The sequence below is a fragment of the Rutilus rutilus genome, assembly GCF_951802725.1.
Source record: "Rutilus rutilus genome assembly, chromosome: 12".
NCBI lineage: Eukaryota > Metazoa > Chordata > Actinopteri > Cypriniformes > Leuciscidae > Rutilus > Rutilus rutilus.
The window spans coordinates 12,717,415-12,737,369 of record NC_140217.1 but is presented as its reverse complement, the minus strand read 5'-3'; the positions used below and the strand labels follow the sequence as shown (position 1 = coordinate 12,737,369).

At 41.0% G+C, this 19,955-nt stretch overlaps 1 protein-coding gene across 1 annotated transcript in view; it reads right to left on the bottom strand.

Moving 5' to 3' along the window:
• Positions 1–19,955, bottom strand: part of spega (striated muscle enriched protein kinase a) — a 91,856-nt gene that overhangs the window by 14,466 nt on the left and 57,435 nt on the right. Inside the window, exons 16-30 of the mRNA XM_084426701.1 lie at positions 9,235–9,347; positions 8,981–9,149; positions 8,782–8,887; positions 7,564–7,761; positions 7,426–7,483; positions 7,225–7,302; positions 6,944–7,116; positions 6,830–6,856; positions 6,356–6,508; positions 6,208–6,250; positions 3,638–3,706; positions 1,232–3,536; positions 927–1,031; positions 703–819; positions 426–593 (exon numbers count right to left, since the gene is read on the bottom strand). Coding sequence (XP_084282827.1) covers positions 426–593; positions 703–819; positions 927–1,031; positions 1,232–3,536; positions 3,638–3,706; positions 6,208–6,250; positions 6,356–6,508; positions 6,830–6,856; positions 6,944–7,116; positions 7,225–7,302; positions 7,426–7,483; positions 7,564–7,761; positions 8,782–8,887; positions 8,981–9,149; positions 9,235–9,347 — 3,882 coding nt within the window. The remainder of the gene's footprint in view (positions 1–425; positions 594–702; positions 820–926; positions 1,032–1,231; positions 3,537–3,637; positions 3,707–6,207; positions 6,251–6,355; positions 6,509–6,829; positions 6,857–6,943; positions 7,117–7,224; positions 7,303–7,425; positions 7,484–7,563; positions 7,762–8,781; positions 8,888–8,980; positions 9,150–9,234; positions 9,348–19,955) is intronic.

Sequence of the window (19,955 nt, the reverse complement as noted above, 5' to 3'; positions counted from 1 at the left end):
CGACTAGGAGTATGGCTGCTTCTAAAGCTTTATTGTCAGGAGCTTCACTACATGATGTTTGTGATGCGGCAGGCTGGTCATCACCGCATACGTTCATTAGATTCTACAATCTTGACTTCAGCTCCACTCCAGGGGCGCAGGTGCTTTCGACACAGCATCTCGTTCCCTCTTCAGGGAACAAGGGTTACATACGTAACCGAGACGTTTCCCTTTAATGTTCGATGGGTGAGTAGAACAAGGTAATTTCATTGAACCCATTTTTTTTTTTTTTTTTTTTTTTTTTTTGCGTATTATTGCATTGATAGAGCAAACCTTTTACTGATTGTTTACAGTTTAACGGAAGTTACTCTCATAATTTGCGCAAAGCATCATAGGGCGTAGGAAAAAGGTGGATACTAAATAGTAAGCAATCTTCCATAGCTTACAGGCTAAGGACAGAATACAGGAACTAGTTGCAGAAGCCAGGTTATTAGTGGCTACACATTCATAGATTCCAGCATCCTTCTTAGAGGTCTTCATGATCATCAAAAGTTGCCTTCCATCTGGGCAGGCCACTAAGCTCATTCTGTCATGAATCTCCAAAGGTTTCTTATCTACGAATAGAAACGGAGAAAAGTAAAAAAAAAACTTTTTTTGAAAACTCTCTTTTTTTGGAGAACTACCTTTTTCATAATTAAAAGTAAACCAATGAATGAAAAATACCTTTCATCCATACTATTATAGGCTCAGGACTACCAGCTGGAAGACAACTAAGGGTGACTGGACTTCCTTCAAGAAGAACATGGTCCTTTAGTGTAATATGGAAAACTGGAGGAAAATCTAAAAAAAAAAAAAAATGGATGAATTATTAATTGGAATTGCTGATCAAAACTGTAGCACTTGGCATACCAGGAGCAGAAGGAATGGAATTACATGTTTTGTTTCACCTTCTTTTGGAGTTGCAGGTGTACTTGATTTAGATGGTGTCCTATCTCTCTTAATTCTGGACAAACCCCATCTGTCCCACCTAGACCTTATGTCAGTTTCAGGAGCTGTCAACAAAGAAATGCTTTTAATGCAATTTTGCAGTTAATGTCTCTTCATAATTTGCATAAATTAGTTTCCAAAGCTTAACTCATAAAGTTACACTATCTAACTAGCATACTTAGCAACAACTTACATACTTGGAATAGTGTGGGAATAGTTTTGGATAACTGAAAATTTCTTTTTGCATAAACTGAATAATACATACTCTGAAAGGACTCTACAGAAGTACTACTAGAAGTGTAGTTCAGTGTTTCTTTGGATGATGTAGTAGCAGTATGCGAGGAAAGCTGGTTCTCTGGAATGTCCACATTCTTGTGAATGAGTCCATCAGACTGAGAGCGGCGATGACATGAGAGCAAAGGTGTTATCTGTCCTTCATTTCTAGTTTCTTCTTCTCCCCCCGTCTTGTCAGGCTGACTTTGTTTTCTTAATGAAAATCCAGATACCTTTGACTCAAACTTTTTTCGCAATGCCAGAACTGGGGAATCATTTATTTTCTTGATGTATTGCTTCTCTTCTTTTAGAGTTTCTGCATCAACGTGGGGTCTAGTTTCCTTGTCCTTTCTGTCTTTTGACTTACTATGCACTCTATCAAATATTTCTGAAACATTAGATTCGAATTTATGTTGCACAGCAAGGACAGGCAATTCAGCAACTTTCTTATCTTTCACAAGATTTGCTTTGTTTGTATCTATAGTGTTATCAAACCTTCCTATCTCAACTTCTTTTTTGTCTAGGGACTTGCTACGTCCCATAGCCCAGGTAACTCGTCGTTTGTTAGTGACAGAATCTGAGGTCTCGTCTTTCCCTTTTTTATGAATGGGTTGCAATCTCCTTGCACGCATAGAGAATCTTCCAAAAAGTCCAAGCCCAGATTCTTTCTCCACCTCCCTGAGGTCTTGGACAGACTTGGATTTTTCCTGTAATCCTCTATGTCCAAGCTCCAATGGGGCTCCTACAGGGCCAGGTCGATAAACCTCTTCATTTGATCTCCGTGGAAGAACTGGTGAATTTTCTTCAGACTTTGCCCTTGTTAATCGTTTCAGGCCATGTGTCAAAGATGATTCCCTCTTCTTAAATCTTGCCTCAAAAAGTTCCTCTGAATCAATATCTTTGATATCCATTCTAAGAGTCGGCTGGTATGCAGACGAAGCAGCAGCAAAAACAACTGGATGTCCAGTGGTAGGTTGAGTATCTGGCTGTGAGATTTTCAAGATAGGGGTGGGTAGCACTGAGAGAGAGGATGCCTGTTTGCCATTTACCTGCACTTTACTTGAATAATTTGAGGATATGTCATGTGGAAGTATATCAAGACAAAATTTAGTACTTTTATTAATCTTTCCTTTCACACTGTCTTGAGAGAATGTGTGTTCTTCCATCTTCTCTAACTCCTTCTCGGTGTCATCTAATATAGATTCAGGCTGGGAGGTATTTATTATATGGACATTACCAATAGCCTCTTCTTCCTTAGATACCTGTTTATTTTCCAAGTCTGGAGTTGGTGGCTTGGAAGAAATTTCTCTTGGAAACACAGGCGTCGGACCAGCCTTGGTTTGATCTGTGATATTAGATTTGGCTTCCAGAAAAAGGGAGGGAATCTCTAGTGGGGCTCCAGATCTCCTATGTAGTGAAACTGACTCTGAGTTTCCCTCCCTTAAAGAAGACCTCTTCCTGGATACAGTTTTTGTTTCCCTAGGACTGTCAGTGGTGAATGCCTGAGAAACTCCTGAAGCACTCAACCTGGCATGTCTGAAGTTACGATCCAAAGAGGCAGTCCGCCTGTCATCATCAACACCCAGTGTCTCAAGTAGGGGGCCACGAAGACCACTCATATTCTTGTCAACAGTGCCCCATCTTAGCAACCTCTGCCTCATAAGATCAAGTTTTAGAGCATAGTCTTCCTTGCTCAGCTTGCCCGTCTTTGGACTACTGCTCCTGTGTGGAAGCTCCATGGAAACTGCCTTTTTCATGTGCTTTTGACTTTCATTTGTATTATCATTCACATTACCATCTTCAGGTGTGATCTGCAGTAGAAGTGCACTGTCAGCAGAACTCCCTCTTCGCATCAGCTCTCTTCTGGACTTGGCTGCTACCTGTTCAGCTTCTACACTGTCACCCCTTTGCAAGGATTCTTTCAAGTGTTCAGTCCTTTCTGCAATCTCCAGGTGGTCTACATTCTCCTGTCGATCAGTTGCCTGACATTCTGTGATGTCTTCGAGCCAATGACTGTTTTTTTGGTAGGTATCATTGGATCCTCTGATGACATTATCATCATCCTCATGAATCTCAGTAAGAGACATCCAGGAACCAGAGAACAACATCATTGTGTGGGGCATAGGGATGAAAGGAAGTTCATCAGTGTCCTCATCTGAGTCGGAGGACGACAATGGAGGTGGTGAGCAGTCTTTAAGGTTTCTAGGCACAGCAAGGGACACATGGCTTGAAGAGTCATCCAGCAATTCTGATATGGATCTCATCACCATTTTAGACTTGTATCTAATAAGTGAACACTAAAAAAAAAAAAAAAAAACTGAGTAAGGTAATCAACTTTTTTTTTTAAATGTTACGTTTTTTTTAATGTTTTTATTTATTTATTAATATTATTGTTTACCTGCCATTTCCGTCGGGCTAGTACTTGCTTATGTGATGTTGTGATGATGCTTTTTCCCTTTGTCAGTGACTAAGGAAAATATGACAATAAGATTAATGTGTAAACATTTCAAGCATAACGACTCTTGGAATACTTTACCATGGTAATGGATATGACAATGTTAATGTATTTGGTCTTTTCAATATAGATCTGCTACGCTGTTGCTGCAGAGCAATTACAGAGACTTGCTACTAACAGTACATGCACAGGCAAGCTGCTGTAAGCATGTGACATACTTCTGACATACAAATAGCATACATGACATTACCAATAGCAGACCTATAGAGCTGGAGCTGCTGGAGCTTGCATGCTGCAAGACTTGTTTACAGCAAAGACAGAACCAAATTATTTACAACCCCATTTCCAGAATAGTTGGGACATTTTGTAAAATGCTATAAAATCAAGAATCTGTGATTTGATCATTCTCTTGAACCTTTATTTAACTGACAAATGTACAAAGAAAATATTTCCAATGTTTTCACTGACCAACTTAATTTTATTTTGAAAATATAAACAAGTTTTGATTTTAATGGCTGCTACACACTCCAAAAAAAGATAGGACAGAGGCATTTTTACCACTGTGTCACTTGACCTACACTTGATTAGTATCCTTAATTCCCAAATGATTAAACAGTGTAATAATTACACTGTTTAATCATTTGGGAATTAAGGATACTAATTGTTGAAGTGTTGCAAGTGGAATATTTGCCCAATCTTGTCTGATATAAGACCACTGCTCAACAGTCTGTGGTCGTCACTGTCCTATTCTCCCTTTCATGATGGGTCATACATTTTCAATAAGGACAGATCTGGACTGCAGGCAGACAGTCAGGCACATCCCTTCTATGGTGCAGAGTGTCTAGAACTCAGTTTTAGCATGTGCAGAATGAGGCCTGGCATTGTCTTGCTTCCCTGGAAAGATGTCATGTTGATGGCAGTTTATGTCTCTGTATAATCCAAATATATGCCTTCATGTCAGTGGTACCTTCACACAAATGAAAGGCATTGTTTTTCCCAAAAACAAGCTGAAACATGGACTCTTCTGACCACAGCACACATTTCCACTGTCTTTTAGACCATCTGAGATGAGCTTGGGCCCAGAGAACTCGCCGGCATCTCTGCTTAGAACTGTTGTATAGCTCTCTCCTTGCGTAGCAGAGATTCAAGTGGCATTTCTTGATGCAGTGTCATACTGTGTTAAGTAAAAATTGGTTTCTAAAGTACTCCTGAGCACACATGGCTGTATTTAACAGAGTAGCATTATGGTTTCTCATGCAATGCTGTCTGAGGGCTCAAAGGTCACGCACATTAAACAGAGGTCTCCTGCCTTGCCCTACACAGACTGAGATTTCTCTGGTGTCACGGTTCACGGGTTCACTGATTTGCCCTCGCTATGTTGTGTGTATGTTTGTGTGTGGTGGGTGTGGCTCATTATCGTTACTGATGAGCGGATCAGTGGCAGCTGAGTTTCATGATTGGCGTCCTATTTATTGTCTGTGATTTCCTGTCTTTGTCAGATCGTTTTGTGATTCTCCTGGATTATTCTCCGTGCTTGCAGTTCCTGAGACTTTGTTCCTGGTTCTTGCCTTTTCGTGTTCCTGAGGATCATCTGTGTCGCCTGGATTATCTGCCCATTGTGTCCCTGCATTACTGAGCTCAACATCTTCTCTGCCCATGACGACTGACCAGCATCTCTATCTATTTCCTGCATTGTTCAATAAACATTTCTGTTTCACTCGCAAGTGGATCTTTTGCCTTCATTTACAGAGTCTGACATCTGGATTCCCTGAATCTTTTCTATGTATGGAAGATGGTGAAAGACATCAATTCTTTACAATCTTGCATTGAGAAATTAGATTTTTGAATTGTTTGACAAATCTCAAAGTGATGAGCCATGACCCATCTTTGCTTACAAAGACTGAGAAGCTCTTTTACACCCAAAACATGATTCCCTCACCTATTGCCAATTCACCTGCTCATTGTGGACTGTTTCAAAAGAGTTGGATAATCTAACTTGAGCTACGTTTCCACCGCATGAACTTTCCCCAGGAACGAGGAACTTTGGGGTGGTACTCTGTGTTTCCACCGCAAGCAGCCATAAATATCACAATGTGTTTATATTTACAAAATACTATTATGTTGTTCAGTGAAAACATTGGAAAACTTTTCTTTGTACTTTTGTCAGTAAACAAAAAAGGATCAAGAGAATTAACAAATCCCAGATTGCGAATGTTATTGCATTTGGAAATGGGATTGTAAATGTTAAGCAAGCAAGCCCATTGGCTGCAGATGCAATTGGCGTGTGCCATGTAGTGATGTGATTGCTAGCAGATTGCATTAAGGTATTAGATATTTCAAGGCACCGTATCTCTGTTTTGTTATGTTGAATGGCAGCTATGTATTTTGTACACAGCTTCTGTTGGTAGGAGTCGGGTCAAAGTTACCAAAAGTGATGAACTGAAGTGTGTATGAATAATTTGTTTTACTGCATTAATCGGTACTGCAGCCTGTTTGTTAATATTCTATCATACCTTGAACCAAGGATGAAAAAGACATTCTGTGGCATCAGGTCTCCTAAAATACAAATGGTTGAACATTACATTAAAGAGAGCATAACTTCATGACAATTACAACCGTCAGACATATTTTATCAACAATTGTGGTGCAATAAACACTTACAGTTTGTTTGGTACAAGGAGCTTTATGATGAACCCTTTTGCTTCTCTGTAAAGGTCTTTGAACATGCTTTCCTCAAATGCAACATTATAATTCCTGATGTTCAGCAGAGTGTCACGGTCATTTTCCCCAGCAAATGGGGAAACTCCTGTTAGGCTGTGAATTATGTGAAAGATAAAGACATGTTACACATGTTGAATGCAAAATTATGTCAGTGGAGAGTTCAAAGTCAAGTCAAGTAACATTTATTTAAACAGCGCTTATTACAATACAGATTGTTTCAAAGCAGCTTTACAGAGATAAAAGGAAAATAAGGCAACAAAGTTTGTTTCCAGAAGAAAATAGCATCACAGTCCAGCTTAAGTTAGTTCTGTGATGTTTCATTTTTGTTGTAAAAAAGTTATTAATTTAGTTCATTTATATATATAGCCGATCTGGAGAAAACCGTGATGTCATCGTCAAATAGGCTATACATACCATAAGTAAGTTATGACACCCACTGGCCTATGGAGAGAAAGGTTGTTTTAGAAAATATAGAGAATGAAAGTTTAACCAACTGTCAAAGAGTTAGGTGATGTGATGGTCTTTTACCAAATGTCTGTAGATTTAGAGATGGGTGACTGGTTTACAATCTCAGGAGCAATAAATTCTGGTGTGCCATATTTGCAGTACATTTCTTCATTTGGTTTGACTTTTAGAGCATTGCCAAAATCACAAATACGAATGTGATCACTTTTCTGGTCTGCCATGAGAATGTTTTCAGGCTGAAATACACACACATACTGTATAATTACTGTTCTCTGAAAAGTCAAAACAGTCATTTAAAATTATTAGTAAAGCGTTAAGTAAATTATACAGTTTTATCTGATGACCTTTATATCAAGATGAATTATGTCATTATGGTGAAGATAGGCGATACCCTCAAGTAGCTGTCGTATAATAGACTGAACCTGCACATAGAACACAAACATTAATTCTATGGAATATATTAATCTGTAAGTAATTTACTTACATTGTTTTAGCATCAATCAGCAGCAACTCATTTTAACTGAATACACACTTCAAACACCAACCTCAGATTCTAAGATGGTAGTTCTTTTTGTTATTCTTTCCAGAAGCTCTTCGTGGCACCTTTGTAATCATTTAAGGATAATGATGCAAGCAAACAGCTTCTTTTTAAAAAAGGATATTTAATCAGAGGGAAAGGATACAGTTCAGTAATAATGACCACTACACGCCTCTTTTCAAAAGCATCGTGGAAGTGGATGATCTTCTCATGGTCTAACTCTGACAGGAGGGTCATCTCTCTCAGGGAAGAAGTCTTTCTCTTTGCCCGCACTGAGATGAATTTTGCTGCAAATGATTGACCCTTTTTTTGTGTCACTCGCTTGACATATGAAAAAGCCCCTCTGTGAACACATGAAGACATTACAGACCTGTCAGATCCAAATATACACAGTGTTCGGTTTATAGACATTTTAGAGTGGCCTTTTATTGTGGCCAGCCTAAGGCACACCTGTACAATAATCATGCTGTCTTATCAGCATCTTGATATGCCACACCTGTGAGGTGGATGAATTATCTCAGCAAAGGAGAAGTGCTCACTTACACAGATTTAGACAGATTTGTGAACAATATTTGAGAGAAATAGGCCTTTTGTGTACATAGAAAAAGTCTTAGATCTTTGAGTTCAACTCATGAAAAATGGGGGCAAAAACAAAAGTGTAGCGTTTATAATTTTGTTCAGTATAGTTTTGCCGACTGTATAAGGTTTCCGCAGTTCTAAGCTCAGCACATACAGGCCTATTGCAACAGAGTTTCTTGAGTCAAGACAAGAACTGGTTGCTGCAGCGGTTCTCGAATCACTGAGAACTGTTTTTTTTTCAGACACGTTCAATATGGAGAACCGATGAGCTGGAGATACTGAGCATGCGTGATAGCACCGTCTCTGAACCGAACTTTCGGCCAACTGCATGCTGTGCTGATACATGAGCACAGGTGAACCGAGGACTTAAATGAGGGGCCGAATTTGGCGAAATGAAAGTTTATTTAATAACAAATAAAATACAATTGATGAAGACCAGTTTATTCACTTTATATCTTTAAGACATGTGAAACATCCGCGTTTGCTCATCGCCTGTAGGGTTCATTTGGAAAACGTAAATGTAAGAAACTTATCCAAGATGATTATGACGATGATTACTATTATTTAACTGAAGTTATGATTACAAATGCCTTTATTTGAATGTATTTTTATCCGCCGGGATGATAGAATTGACGTCATTACGTGAGGACGTAAAAGAACTGGTGAACCGGTTTTTATAACCGGTTCATTGAAACGAACTGTCCGAAAGAACCGGTTCGTGGAAAAGAACCGGACTTCCCATCACTACTGATAATAGCAGTGTCCTTCTAGTATGGTATCTGACCTGCCAATCTCTTTGTGTATGTCATAGTAATCAGTCAGCCTACGCATCCTCCGAAGAATTGTGCCTTCATCTTCCATTTGCTCTTCTTCTTCCTCCACATTTTTGGCTGTGAATAAATAAAAATATATAAACCTTGAGTTATTCACTAGAACTGCTTTTGGCCAGGCTAGCCATATTCAAACTAATTTGCATAACTTACCAGAATGGACTGTAAGCTCGGCCTTACAGGACACTGACCCAGCCATGTTCTTAGCAGTGCAAGTGTAGACCCCCACATCCTCAGGCTGAGCATTGAGAACAACAAGCGAGCACTCTCTGTCATCATACACACATGTAAAACGACTGCTTTCTACAAGAAGAATACTATCCTGAAAGTCAAACAGAACAAATCATCAAGGACAGCAAAAAAAATATATAGAATAGAAATTAACATGTTCAAGAGTGTAAACGTACCTTGAACCAGAGGATTTCAGGGTCAGGTTTTCCATCTACAACAACAGCTAAACGAGATGTTTCCCCCACACAGACATCCAAGTCCTCCATGATGATCTCAAATGTAGGGGGCACTGGACACCAAAAAACAATTTAAAAACTCAATACCTGAAGCAGGATCAATGCAGACGATCAATACTCAAGTACGAAGAAATTAAAGGAATAATTCGCCCCCCAAAAATAATGTGTGATGCTTGTATGATGATGTCATGAGAGTTTTGATGTTATTGACATGTTGTCATATTGGATTATACATATAGTTTATTATATTACTTTTACCCTTTATGTCCCATGACTTGAGGTTTTATTTTATTGGATCATACACAAGTTAATCAATGTTTTGATTATTTCTAATCATGAAAAGTGATTCTCCCTGCGGAAAAATCCAGCATTGCCGGTCGCCATCATAAGGTATGAGATGCAATAGTCCCCAGCAAGGGAATTGGGAGTGTTGGTGGACAGTTTTGCTTGAGAACAGCATGACTATTCTGGTTCACCAAATAGACCAGCACTATACCAGCCTGGACCATCATGAAATGCATGCTCTTTTCAGAAGAATTATTACTTACACACAAGAGATTGTATGCTACCTTGTACAACAACAAAAAAAAAAAAAAAAAAAAAAAAAAATTTATTTAAAGATTCTTTAAATATCTTATTTTGAAGAAAAGAAAAGCATACAAGACAGTTGCATAAACATAGGCACTATGTTAAGACTGTGTCTTAAGAACTAGTCTGACTAACTTGCAGTTTTAACCAAGTGGCAATCACCCTTTTTCAATTCAAATTAGACCAATCTACCTTTTTATTTAACTTGCTTTAAATTTTGGATTGAACGCGATGGAACATTTTTACAACGAATGCTCAATAATCACACATCATACAAAGATGTCTGTTAGAGTGCATCATCTGAAAAGCATTGCATTCTAATGATTGTATACAAGAATGTCCGACTGCATCCTGCAGTACTACAAACCACCCCTACTACAGGTTACGTCTCTACAATGAAACAACCAATTAGGCGATGTAATCAGAGCCCCTTCCTCTGGAACCATTGGGTGCTTCTCAATTCTTATTTGAAGCTTCTCAGCTCCACCCTCTGTAGGATGCGAGGGAAGGCTGCAAGAAAAGAAAAGCAGGACGGAGGAATTGAAGGAAAGCTTATTTATACAATGGAATACTTGATTACTCACGCGTACACTTCACAGCATCATCAGCAGCGCTCAAATGATCTGCCCTTATGTTGTTGAAGTTTGGTTATTTAAGAAATTCATAATAAATAATAATAAAGCAAGACAACCTGTTGAAATAGGCTATGTGAGATGTGTGGTTTATATAAACTGCAAAGGTAAAGTATAAATTAAATTATTGTGACCGATGTGAAGTGGGAGGAGAATGTATTTGTGCGTCACTTTTAGTCGATACAACTCTTCCGCAAAATACACCTGTGCATCCTCGCTCATAGCTCCTCTGGAAGCCTCCTCACTCCTCATTCCTCGCCTCCTCGTGGAGAAATTAGAGAATTGAGATGTCGTTCAAGATGGCTGAGCTCGATCGGTTTCCGGGTCATAGGATGGAGGACGGAGGAGTGAGGAAACGAGGAGGGATATTGAGAAGCACCCATTGATGTCATCTGTAGTACTGCTGCTCTTCTTCTACTTCACTCTCCTTGTTTTTTAAGTTTCACTATTACCACCTTGTGATAAGTGTTGTTTGTTCAATAAATACCAGAATGAGAGTTTGATTCTTCTTTATTGACTTCGACTATCACGAGTCATTCAGTTCCTTCAACATCTACATTCACGTTATTATCTCGTTCCCCCACCCGCAACTCTCGCGAGTCTTTTCCTAATACGGCAACACACTAGGATCAAAACAGTACAACAGTACCCCTATCTACATCCCCCTTCTTTAGCAGTAGCTCCTGAACATAAACAACTTAGAATCAAAATCCTCTGCAGTAACAACAGATAAAGGATAACTTTGCATATGTATATATATATATATATATATATATATATATAACCTGGTTCAACTGAACTCTGTGGATGTCCCACAACTAAATTAATCTTCAAAAAAAAAAAACATTATGCAAATCCTAAAGGACACTGTCTTATTTTTTAATCTTATTTCTGAGATGTTGGATTAATTATACTTGAGCAGAAAGTTCAGTTCATCTATTTTGTATTTGGCCTAGAAACTCTGCCGGACCTAGTGACATACATGGAAGTGGTGGCTTGAACTGATTTCTTTGCCTGTGGTTCCATGTTTTGCTGGTATACGCTGGTGTGAGATTTTTCTGGGCTCGGTTGTCTGTGACACTGTTCTGAGGGCGTTTGTTCAGTACTTTCAACCCCTTGCATTTTGTCCATGTCAGCATCAACTGTGTTTCCTGTTGTGTTCAATTCGTCAGTGTAAGTGGTGCTCTTTGGAGGCTGTGGCTCCATTAGTGGCAGGATGTGGCGTCGGTTACGCCTGTATTCCTTCCCTTCGGACTCCACCACATATGAGCGTGGTTCCTCACACTTTTTCTTCACAATTCCCACTTTATCATGTCCCTTTTTTGTTTGGAGTCTTACCACCTGGTTTGGTGCCAGAGGGCGTAGTGGTTTGCTAGTCTTGTCATAGTAGTGTTTTTGTGCCCACCACTTCTTTGTTAATTGCGCTTTGATGCAGGACGGGGTTCTTGCAGCTGGTTTCAGCAATTGCTTGCAGATGGGCAAAATAGTTCGAGTGTGACGGGATAACAGCCTTTGTGCAGGTGAGCCCAGAGTGCTGTCTCGGGGTGTGTTTCGTAGGCCAAGCAGATTCAGGTAAAAATCTGTCCCGTCTCTCTCTGTGGTCTCTAACAGTCTCTTTGCACTCCTTACAGCCCTCTCACTGAGGCCATTGGACTGTGGATACTCAGGACTGCTCGTCACATGCTGGAAATCCCAAGTTCGGGCAAAGTCATGGAAGGCCTGGCTAGTATACTGGGTACCATTGTCAGAGAACAACTTCTGTGGTATGCCGTGGACTGAGAAATGACGCATTAGCTTGTTGATGACTGTCAGTGAAGACAAGTTGCTGAGTCGGTCAATTTCAAAGCACCCAGAGTATGAATCAACAACCACCAGGTAGTGGTGATTCTTCCATTCAAATATGTCTGTGGCGACAAGCGACCAGGGCAGGTCCGGGACTGTGTGCAGTTTTAGCGGTTCTTTTTGCTGGTGGGGCCTCAGGCTGTTACAGACGCTGCATGCCATTATAGCAGCCTGGATGTCCTCATTTATTGATGGCCAGAAAACACTTTCCCTCGCTCTACTCTTGGTGGATTCGACTCCTGTATGTCCCAGATGTAGCGCCTTAAGATATTCAGAGTGCAAGGCAGTGGGCACGACTGCCCTGTTTCCTTTCACAATGACCCTGTCTTCGACGGTGAGTTCATCACGGAAACTAAAAAAAGGTCTCACCTCTATGGGTACGCTGCACGGACGTCTTGGCCAGCCCCGTTGAATGAAATGGCTGAGTTTCTGCAATACTGTGTCTGCGGCAGTATGTTGGCGGAGCTCTTCAAGGCACCGTGGAGATATTAGTTGAACTGTCATCACCTCGAACTCTGGCCGTTCTGACATCTGGGGGCTGACGTTGTGTCTCGGTGCACGGGAGAGGGTGTCGGCTAAGTAGAGGTGCTTTCCTTTTTTATAGGTGAGAGTCAGGTCGAATTTTTGCAACTGTAGCATCATGCGTTGTAGGCGCGCTGGGATGGTATGAAATGGTTTGTTGTGAATGGTGACCAAGGGTTGGTGGTCTGTCTCGACCGTGACCGGCTTGCCGTAGATGTAGTCGTAGAACTTGTAGCAGGTGAAGACCACTGCCAGGAGTTCTTTTTCTATCTGCGCGTATCTCATCTTCGTTTGGGTCAGTGTGCGAGACGCGTATGCCACCGGATTTCCCTCTTGAAGGCAAGCAGCCCCTAAACCATATTGTGAAGCATCGCAGGTGAGCGTCACTGGTTGTCTTACGTCATAGTAATGGAGTACAGGTGGGCTGCTGATGCAGGTTTTGAGCATGTCAAAAGCATCCTGTTGGTGCTCCGTCCAATTCCACACCACTCCGTTGTGAAGCAGCTGACGTAGTGGTGTGGTTAGTTCACTTAAGTTAGGAATGAATTTGCCCAGGTAGTTTATCATCCCTAAAAAGCGCTGAAGAGCTGCCTTGTCTTCTGGAGGTGGTATTTCACTGATTGCTTTAATTTTTCTGGGGTCTGCTTTTAGTCCTTTATCTGTGAATGTGTGCCCAACATAGCTCACCTCGTTGAGTCCGAACTTGCATTTGCTTGGAATCAGTCTCAGTTTTACCTGTCTGGCACGATCCAGTACCATTTTCAGGTTTCTTTCATGCTCATCAGGATCTTTGCCACCGATTATAATGTCGTCCACGATTATAGCGCATGGATATCCTGTGAAGATTTGTTCCATGGCTCTTTGGAACACTTCTGAAGCTGTACTAATTCCGAACGGCATCTTTAGGAATTTAAATCGGCCATATGGAGTTGTAAATGTTGTACGGAGAGATGAGGCGTCATCCAGTCTGATTTGCCAGAAGGAGCTCTTGGCGTCAAGGACGGAAAAGATAGTGGCACCTGACATTTGAGCGGCAACTTCCTCCACCGTGCGCATGGGATGGTGGGGGCGCATGAGGGCCTTGTTTAGGTTTCTGGGGTCTATGCAGATGCGCACATCACCCGTCTCTTTCTTATGGGTGGCCACCAGATTTTAAACCCATTCTGTGGGCTCATTCACGGGTTCAATTACTCCCAGAGTTTGCATTCTTTGGAGCTCTTGTTCCACTTTTTTTTGCATGGCAGCTGGGATACGACGTGGAGGGCTGACGACAGGTGTTATTTCTGGATCTAGTTTCATTGAGTATGTTACCGGTAAGTTACCGACTTCATCTTTAAACAGGTCAGCATATTCCTGAAACATTTTCTGTGACAGGGTGTGATCTTTTACACAGTCCAAATGGAACACTTCACTGCTGAAGGTGACCAGTTTCATATCTAGGCTGTCCTGCAGGCCAAGAATGGAGTGAACATTTTCTTTCACAACCTGAAACTGCAGGTTATACTGTTGTTCATTCAGCCTGCATAATAGTGTCACTGTGCCAATTGGTCTGATCATAGATCCGCCAAACGCTACAAGATTGACTTTTTTAGTTGGCATGTGCAATTCTTCAGCGTGCCGGAAAAGTTTGTATGTGTGTACAGACATAACATTACACTTCGCGCCTGTGTCCACTTTCAGATTTATTTGTTTGTCATTGACAATCACAAAACAATGTCCTTCCTTGTCAGTTTCCTTTACATCGTCATGCAAAGACACGCCTTCAATGGTGAATGTGTCTTGACTGTCACTGTCAGAGTCTGTTTCGGCATATAGCTGGTTTACCTGTCTATTCGGTCTAGTTGACTTGGCGGACCTGCACTGGCCTTTGAAGTGGTTCTGCTTTCTGCAGTTATGGCACTGTTGGCCAAAGGCTGGACACTGGTCACGTTTTGCTGGATGAGTACCCCCACAATTCCGGCAGCTGGAAATTGATGGTGAATTTTATTTCATAGTGCGCTTCATTTTGCTGTAGACTTTTTTATGTTTTATTTGTACAGCATCTACACTGGTGGTTAATGCAGTTTTGGGTGTGGAGAGTGTTTTGCTATGTTTTTCTGTAAGTTCGCTGATTTGGCAAATGCGTACTGCTTTAGACAGTGTTAGGTCAGTCTCTTTTAACAGTGTGCGTCTGACACTGTCACTACTTATTCCACAGACCAGTCTGTCTCTTATCAGTTCGTTTTCCAATGCACCAAAATTGCAGTTTTTAGCCTGATTTCTTAATGTACTCACATATGCCTCGATCGTTTCGCCAGGTTTTTGATATCTGGTGTTAAAGTTGTGCCTCTCCATTATCACGTTTGTTTCAGGGTTGCATATTTCTTTAAACTTCCTTTTAAGACACTCGGGGTCCTCTCTAGATTCAGCTGGAGTAACGATGTTATCATCTGCCCCTAGTACCGCGGTCGCATAAGTGAATGATCGCTCCCTCTCTATAGCCTCGGGTCCGGCGAGGTTGAGGAGTATATAAGCTCTGGTTCGGGCAGGTTTGTCACTGTGTGCGGCGGCAATGAAAATATCGTATTCTCGTTCAAACTTGCGCCAGTGTTCTGCCACATTCTCGTCAAAGACGAGAGGATCCGGACGTCTGAATCCATCTGCCATTATAGTGTTGTTGCTTACCACGAACGAGACTTCAAAGCTTAGCGTAGGTTATTTCCTAGAGACGGAAGTTGTCCGATGAATGTTTCCAGGAACGGAATCCCACTTCTGACACCATGTTGTTTGTTCAATAAATACCAGAATGAGAGTTTGATTCTTCTTTATTGACTTCGACTATCACGAGTCATTCAGTTCCTTCAACATCTACATTCACGTTATTATCTCGTTCCCCCACCCGCAACTCTCGCAAGTCTTTTCCTAATACGGCAACACACTAGGATCAAAACAGTCCAACAGTACCCCTATCTACAATAAGGCATACAGATCATATTACATAGATCACCAGATAAGTCCTCCTGTTTGCTTTTTCTCAGTACTTAAAGTATATTAATTATGAAACTCTACAGTAGATTTGAATTTTATTAGAGTAAAATTTGGGGATGGGGGTAGGTTTTAGCTAAAATTACCATAGGTCTATTTGATTGTACAATTTATTTGATATTTTACTTATAGCTGTTATTTCATACTTCATAAGATTCGAAAGCACTATAAGTTAGCCTTACAAACATTTCAACATAGGATAAATGTACTTGAAAAGATTGTTTCAGTATATACATTTTTTCAGTATACTTTATGTAGTAAGTATACTAATATCAATTAAATAACGTTTTTCGTTATTAAGTGAATTTATAGGGGTAGTGCTGGGTAGTAACTGATTACATCTGGATTACATAATCAGATTCCAAAAAATAAGTAATTAGATTATATTACATTTTAAAATACTTGTAATCAAACAACAGTTACTTTTCTATTGATTACATTATCACGTTATTCTCACAATAGCCGTAAATTATTCATTAATTATTCATGGTACAAGATTATCCTATTCAAATCAATGTGATAAATGAGATATGTTAGCCTGGAAATCCAGACCTAAATCTAAAAGATTAATGGTCTGGCGTCGACTAATGAAAATCGGCAAGCTCGAAGGGCGGCACCAGGCATGCATTTGAAAATCTCACTGCACGCAATTGGATAACACTATGACCAATCACAACAAGTTATCGCTTAGCTACCAGCGGAGCTAACTGGTAGATTAGACTCTTACCGTATCCGGTCGGTAAAACACCAAAAACGCCCTTCTTGCAAAGGAACGATTCGAGCGCCGTCTTCTGTTCCTCTTTTAGAGAAAAAGTCTAAATCTTTCATTGTAGCGGCCAAAGCCGTTTCAGACAAATGGTGTTCATCCATAGCCATCTTGCAATGTTTACTAATGACTTCGACGTCGCAACGCTGTCGTTATCTTGCCTCTGGCCCGCCTATATCAGATAAGCCGATGTGATTGGTGCAGCTCAGATAGAGGGGCATATTCAATGAGCATCATTCCTCGACACCAGAGTAACTCGCTGAGCAAATTCAACTTGTGCTCTCGCGAGAACTCTGGATTACCAGGGTAGAGATATGTCAAAAATGATCTAAAAAGTTATTAAAAAGTATTTCAAAATACATTACCTAAAATGAGTAATCTAGATTACATTACTAACTACAATCATTGTCATGTAATTTGGAATCAGTAACTGTTTACAATTTGTAAGTAATCTACCCAGAACTGGTTGCTATATACTGTGTAAATGACTGCCTACATATATGTAGGTCACTTTTACAAATTTTCACGCAACACAGCGTTGCAGCAGAGGGAAGAGCAACTTCTCCTCATGGCGTGGAGATTTTAATTTTGCTTAGTACCCCCTTGACAGGCTGTTTTGTGTGTTTATTTCTGAGCGAGATGCCTTTGTTTGTTGTATGGTGTTGTTTAGTCGTTTAGCTCTGTTTGTTGATTGATTCAGGTTTTCTTATTTATTTCATGTCCTTTTTTGTGTATATGTATATTCATAAGTATGTATTTATTTCATCATGTCTTTTATTGTGTATATTCATTGTATTAATTACTTTAGTTATTTAGTTGTGTAGTTTCACGGTGCTTCAACGAGTTAAAGTAAATGCATGCTTAATGGCGCTCATGATGAGCTAATAAAAGAGAATGCACCCGTCTGAAACTCTCTGTCATGTTTTTTGGAAACCAAGGGGCAGCTACATACTGCAAGTATACTTGTAAGTTTTTTCAAGTGATATACATACTTAACAATTTATATTGGCCCATTATTTTCACACTTACTACTATGTTCCTATTTAGGTGTTATTTTTTATCCTTGAAATATAATTTCAACTGTACATTAACTCTTTCCCCGTCAGCATTTTTTAAAAGCCATTTTTGATAATTCTCACAATTTTCATGGCTCCCAGAATATTTTGTTGTAGGGTTCCCTTTCGAGAACGGTCATTTCGTATTGCGTAGCTAATTAGCAGTGGGGAAACTCCTTTCCTTGAGATATATTGAAGCATATATTTAAAACGCAGTGCAGCTGCACAGCGAGCACAGCAGAGCGTCTAGCTCGCCCATTGGCTGTGCTGCAACAACTGCACACCCCATGGTGAAGTGCCTCACCAATCAGGTGACTGCGCGCCAGAGAATGCCAAAATGGGCGGGGCTTATGGCTATAAAAAGCCCATATTTCGCAATAATATCAGATTTTATCTCCTTCAGCGACAGTTCACGTCTCTGTCTCCTCTGAAGCCTTCGCCGTGGAAACAAGCCTTTTACAGCAAGAACGAGCCTTGTACACACATAGAAGCCGCTTCTCTTCTGTTGCCGTTCTCCTGTGGCCATCCGGCGAACTATGCATATCTTTTTTGCTACTGTGTGCTTGCGGCTGCGACGCAAGGGCCAAGGCCTGGCAAGCCATCCCCGATGTGTTGAGTTGGGTTATGAACACTATAAAGCGAGGTTATTCGCTCCAATTCGCTCGCAGATCCCTGCGGTTTCAGGCGGTCATCGAGACTTCGGTGAGAAGCAGCATGGCTCACGTGCTTCGCACCGAAATACAAAATCTACTAGCAAAAGGGCCGATAGAGTTTGTCCCCCCCGCGCTCAATCAGGGTTTTACAGTCGCTACTTCCTCGTGCCAAAAAAGGACGGCGGTACCAGACCCATTTTAGACTTGAGACATCTGAACAAAGCCCTCATGAGACGGCCATTCAGAATGCTAACTACCAAACAAATCCTCGCGCAGGTTCGCCCAGGGGATTGTTTTTTTTATGGTGGCTCTGAAAGACGCTTGCTTTCATATTCAGATAACGCCCCATCATAGGCCATTCTTGAGATTCACCTTCGAGGGGCAGCGCTTTCTCCCCTAAGGCAACAGGGAGTGCACGTGCTGAATTATCTCGACGACTGGCTCATTTTGGCTCAGTTGAAGACCGAATTATTGGCACACAGATCTTTGCTCCTCAGCCATTTGGAATGCCTGGGGCTCATGATCAGTTTTCCCAAGAGCAAACTGTTACCCAGCCAGAATGTAACCTTTCTGGGCACAGTTATCGACTCAAAACAGATGAGAGCTCGGCTCACACCAGAGCGCGTTCTCCCTATTCAAGAGTCAGCTGACTAAGTTTTCTCAGTATGTTACGCACGATTCTAGCCTGATGTCGTCATACTCAGATTCTAGTCAGAATATGAGTCTGATACTGCTCCATTGGGCTGTGATTATGGAGTGTGTTTCAACCGAACCAGGAAAGAAAATTCCTCTGCACTCAATTGAATAGACCTACAACCAATCAGAGCAACAGAGTAAGTGACGTTGTTCTTCATTCATATTTCCGATTGACAAATGCCTTGATCACGGTTCTCTGTTCCTCTTTTAAAATTAATGCGCTGTCGATATCTTCTATAACAGGCGCGATGGCGGAATCTACACATCTCAATTCTCCAGCGGCAGCCTTCTTTGTTGTAAACAAATTCAACCTTAGCGCTCTTTGGTGACGTGGATGATTATGTTACTGTTACCGTTACTGTTACGCCCTGACAATTTGATTAGTCCGAACAGCTCTGGTTCAAGCATAGTTGCTCCACAACGGATCAAGTACAGACCGAACTTCCCGACCTCAAATGTTGTGGGCGGGGCTAAGTTCGGCTGGCATCCAGGCTAGCACGGTTCCGCACCGTTGGCTGAAATTGGTCCTCGTCGGCTTTTATTCGGCCGATTCAACATGTTGAATTGGCGTCAGGCCGTCGGTGAGAGAAATAACTCTGATTGGCTGTTCAGCTTAGTGAACTTGGCGAATATTTCAATATTAACATGAGCAGAGTGGAATAAAGAAAGTGTTTAGCAGGATTGAAATTCAAAGAGAGAGATCGACTGAGTGCGTGCAATTACCTGCATCTGTATTTGAGGTCAAGTCATATACAGTATATTCGTGAAAAGGTTGCCGTGTCCAAGGAAAGCGAAATATTTGTCGTATCATCCTTTTAACGTTTAAGGGTATTTTCCATGAATGGCATCTGAGCCTTGAAAAGTGGAGCTCAAAGTTAAAAAT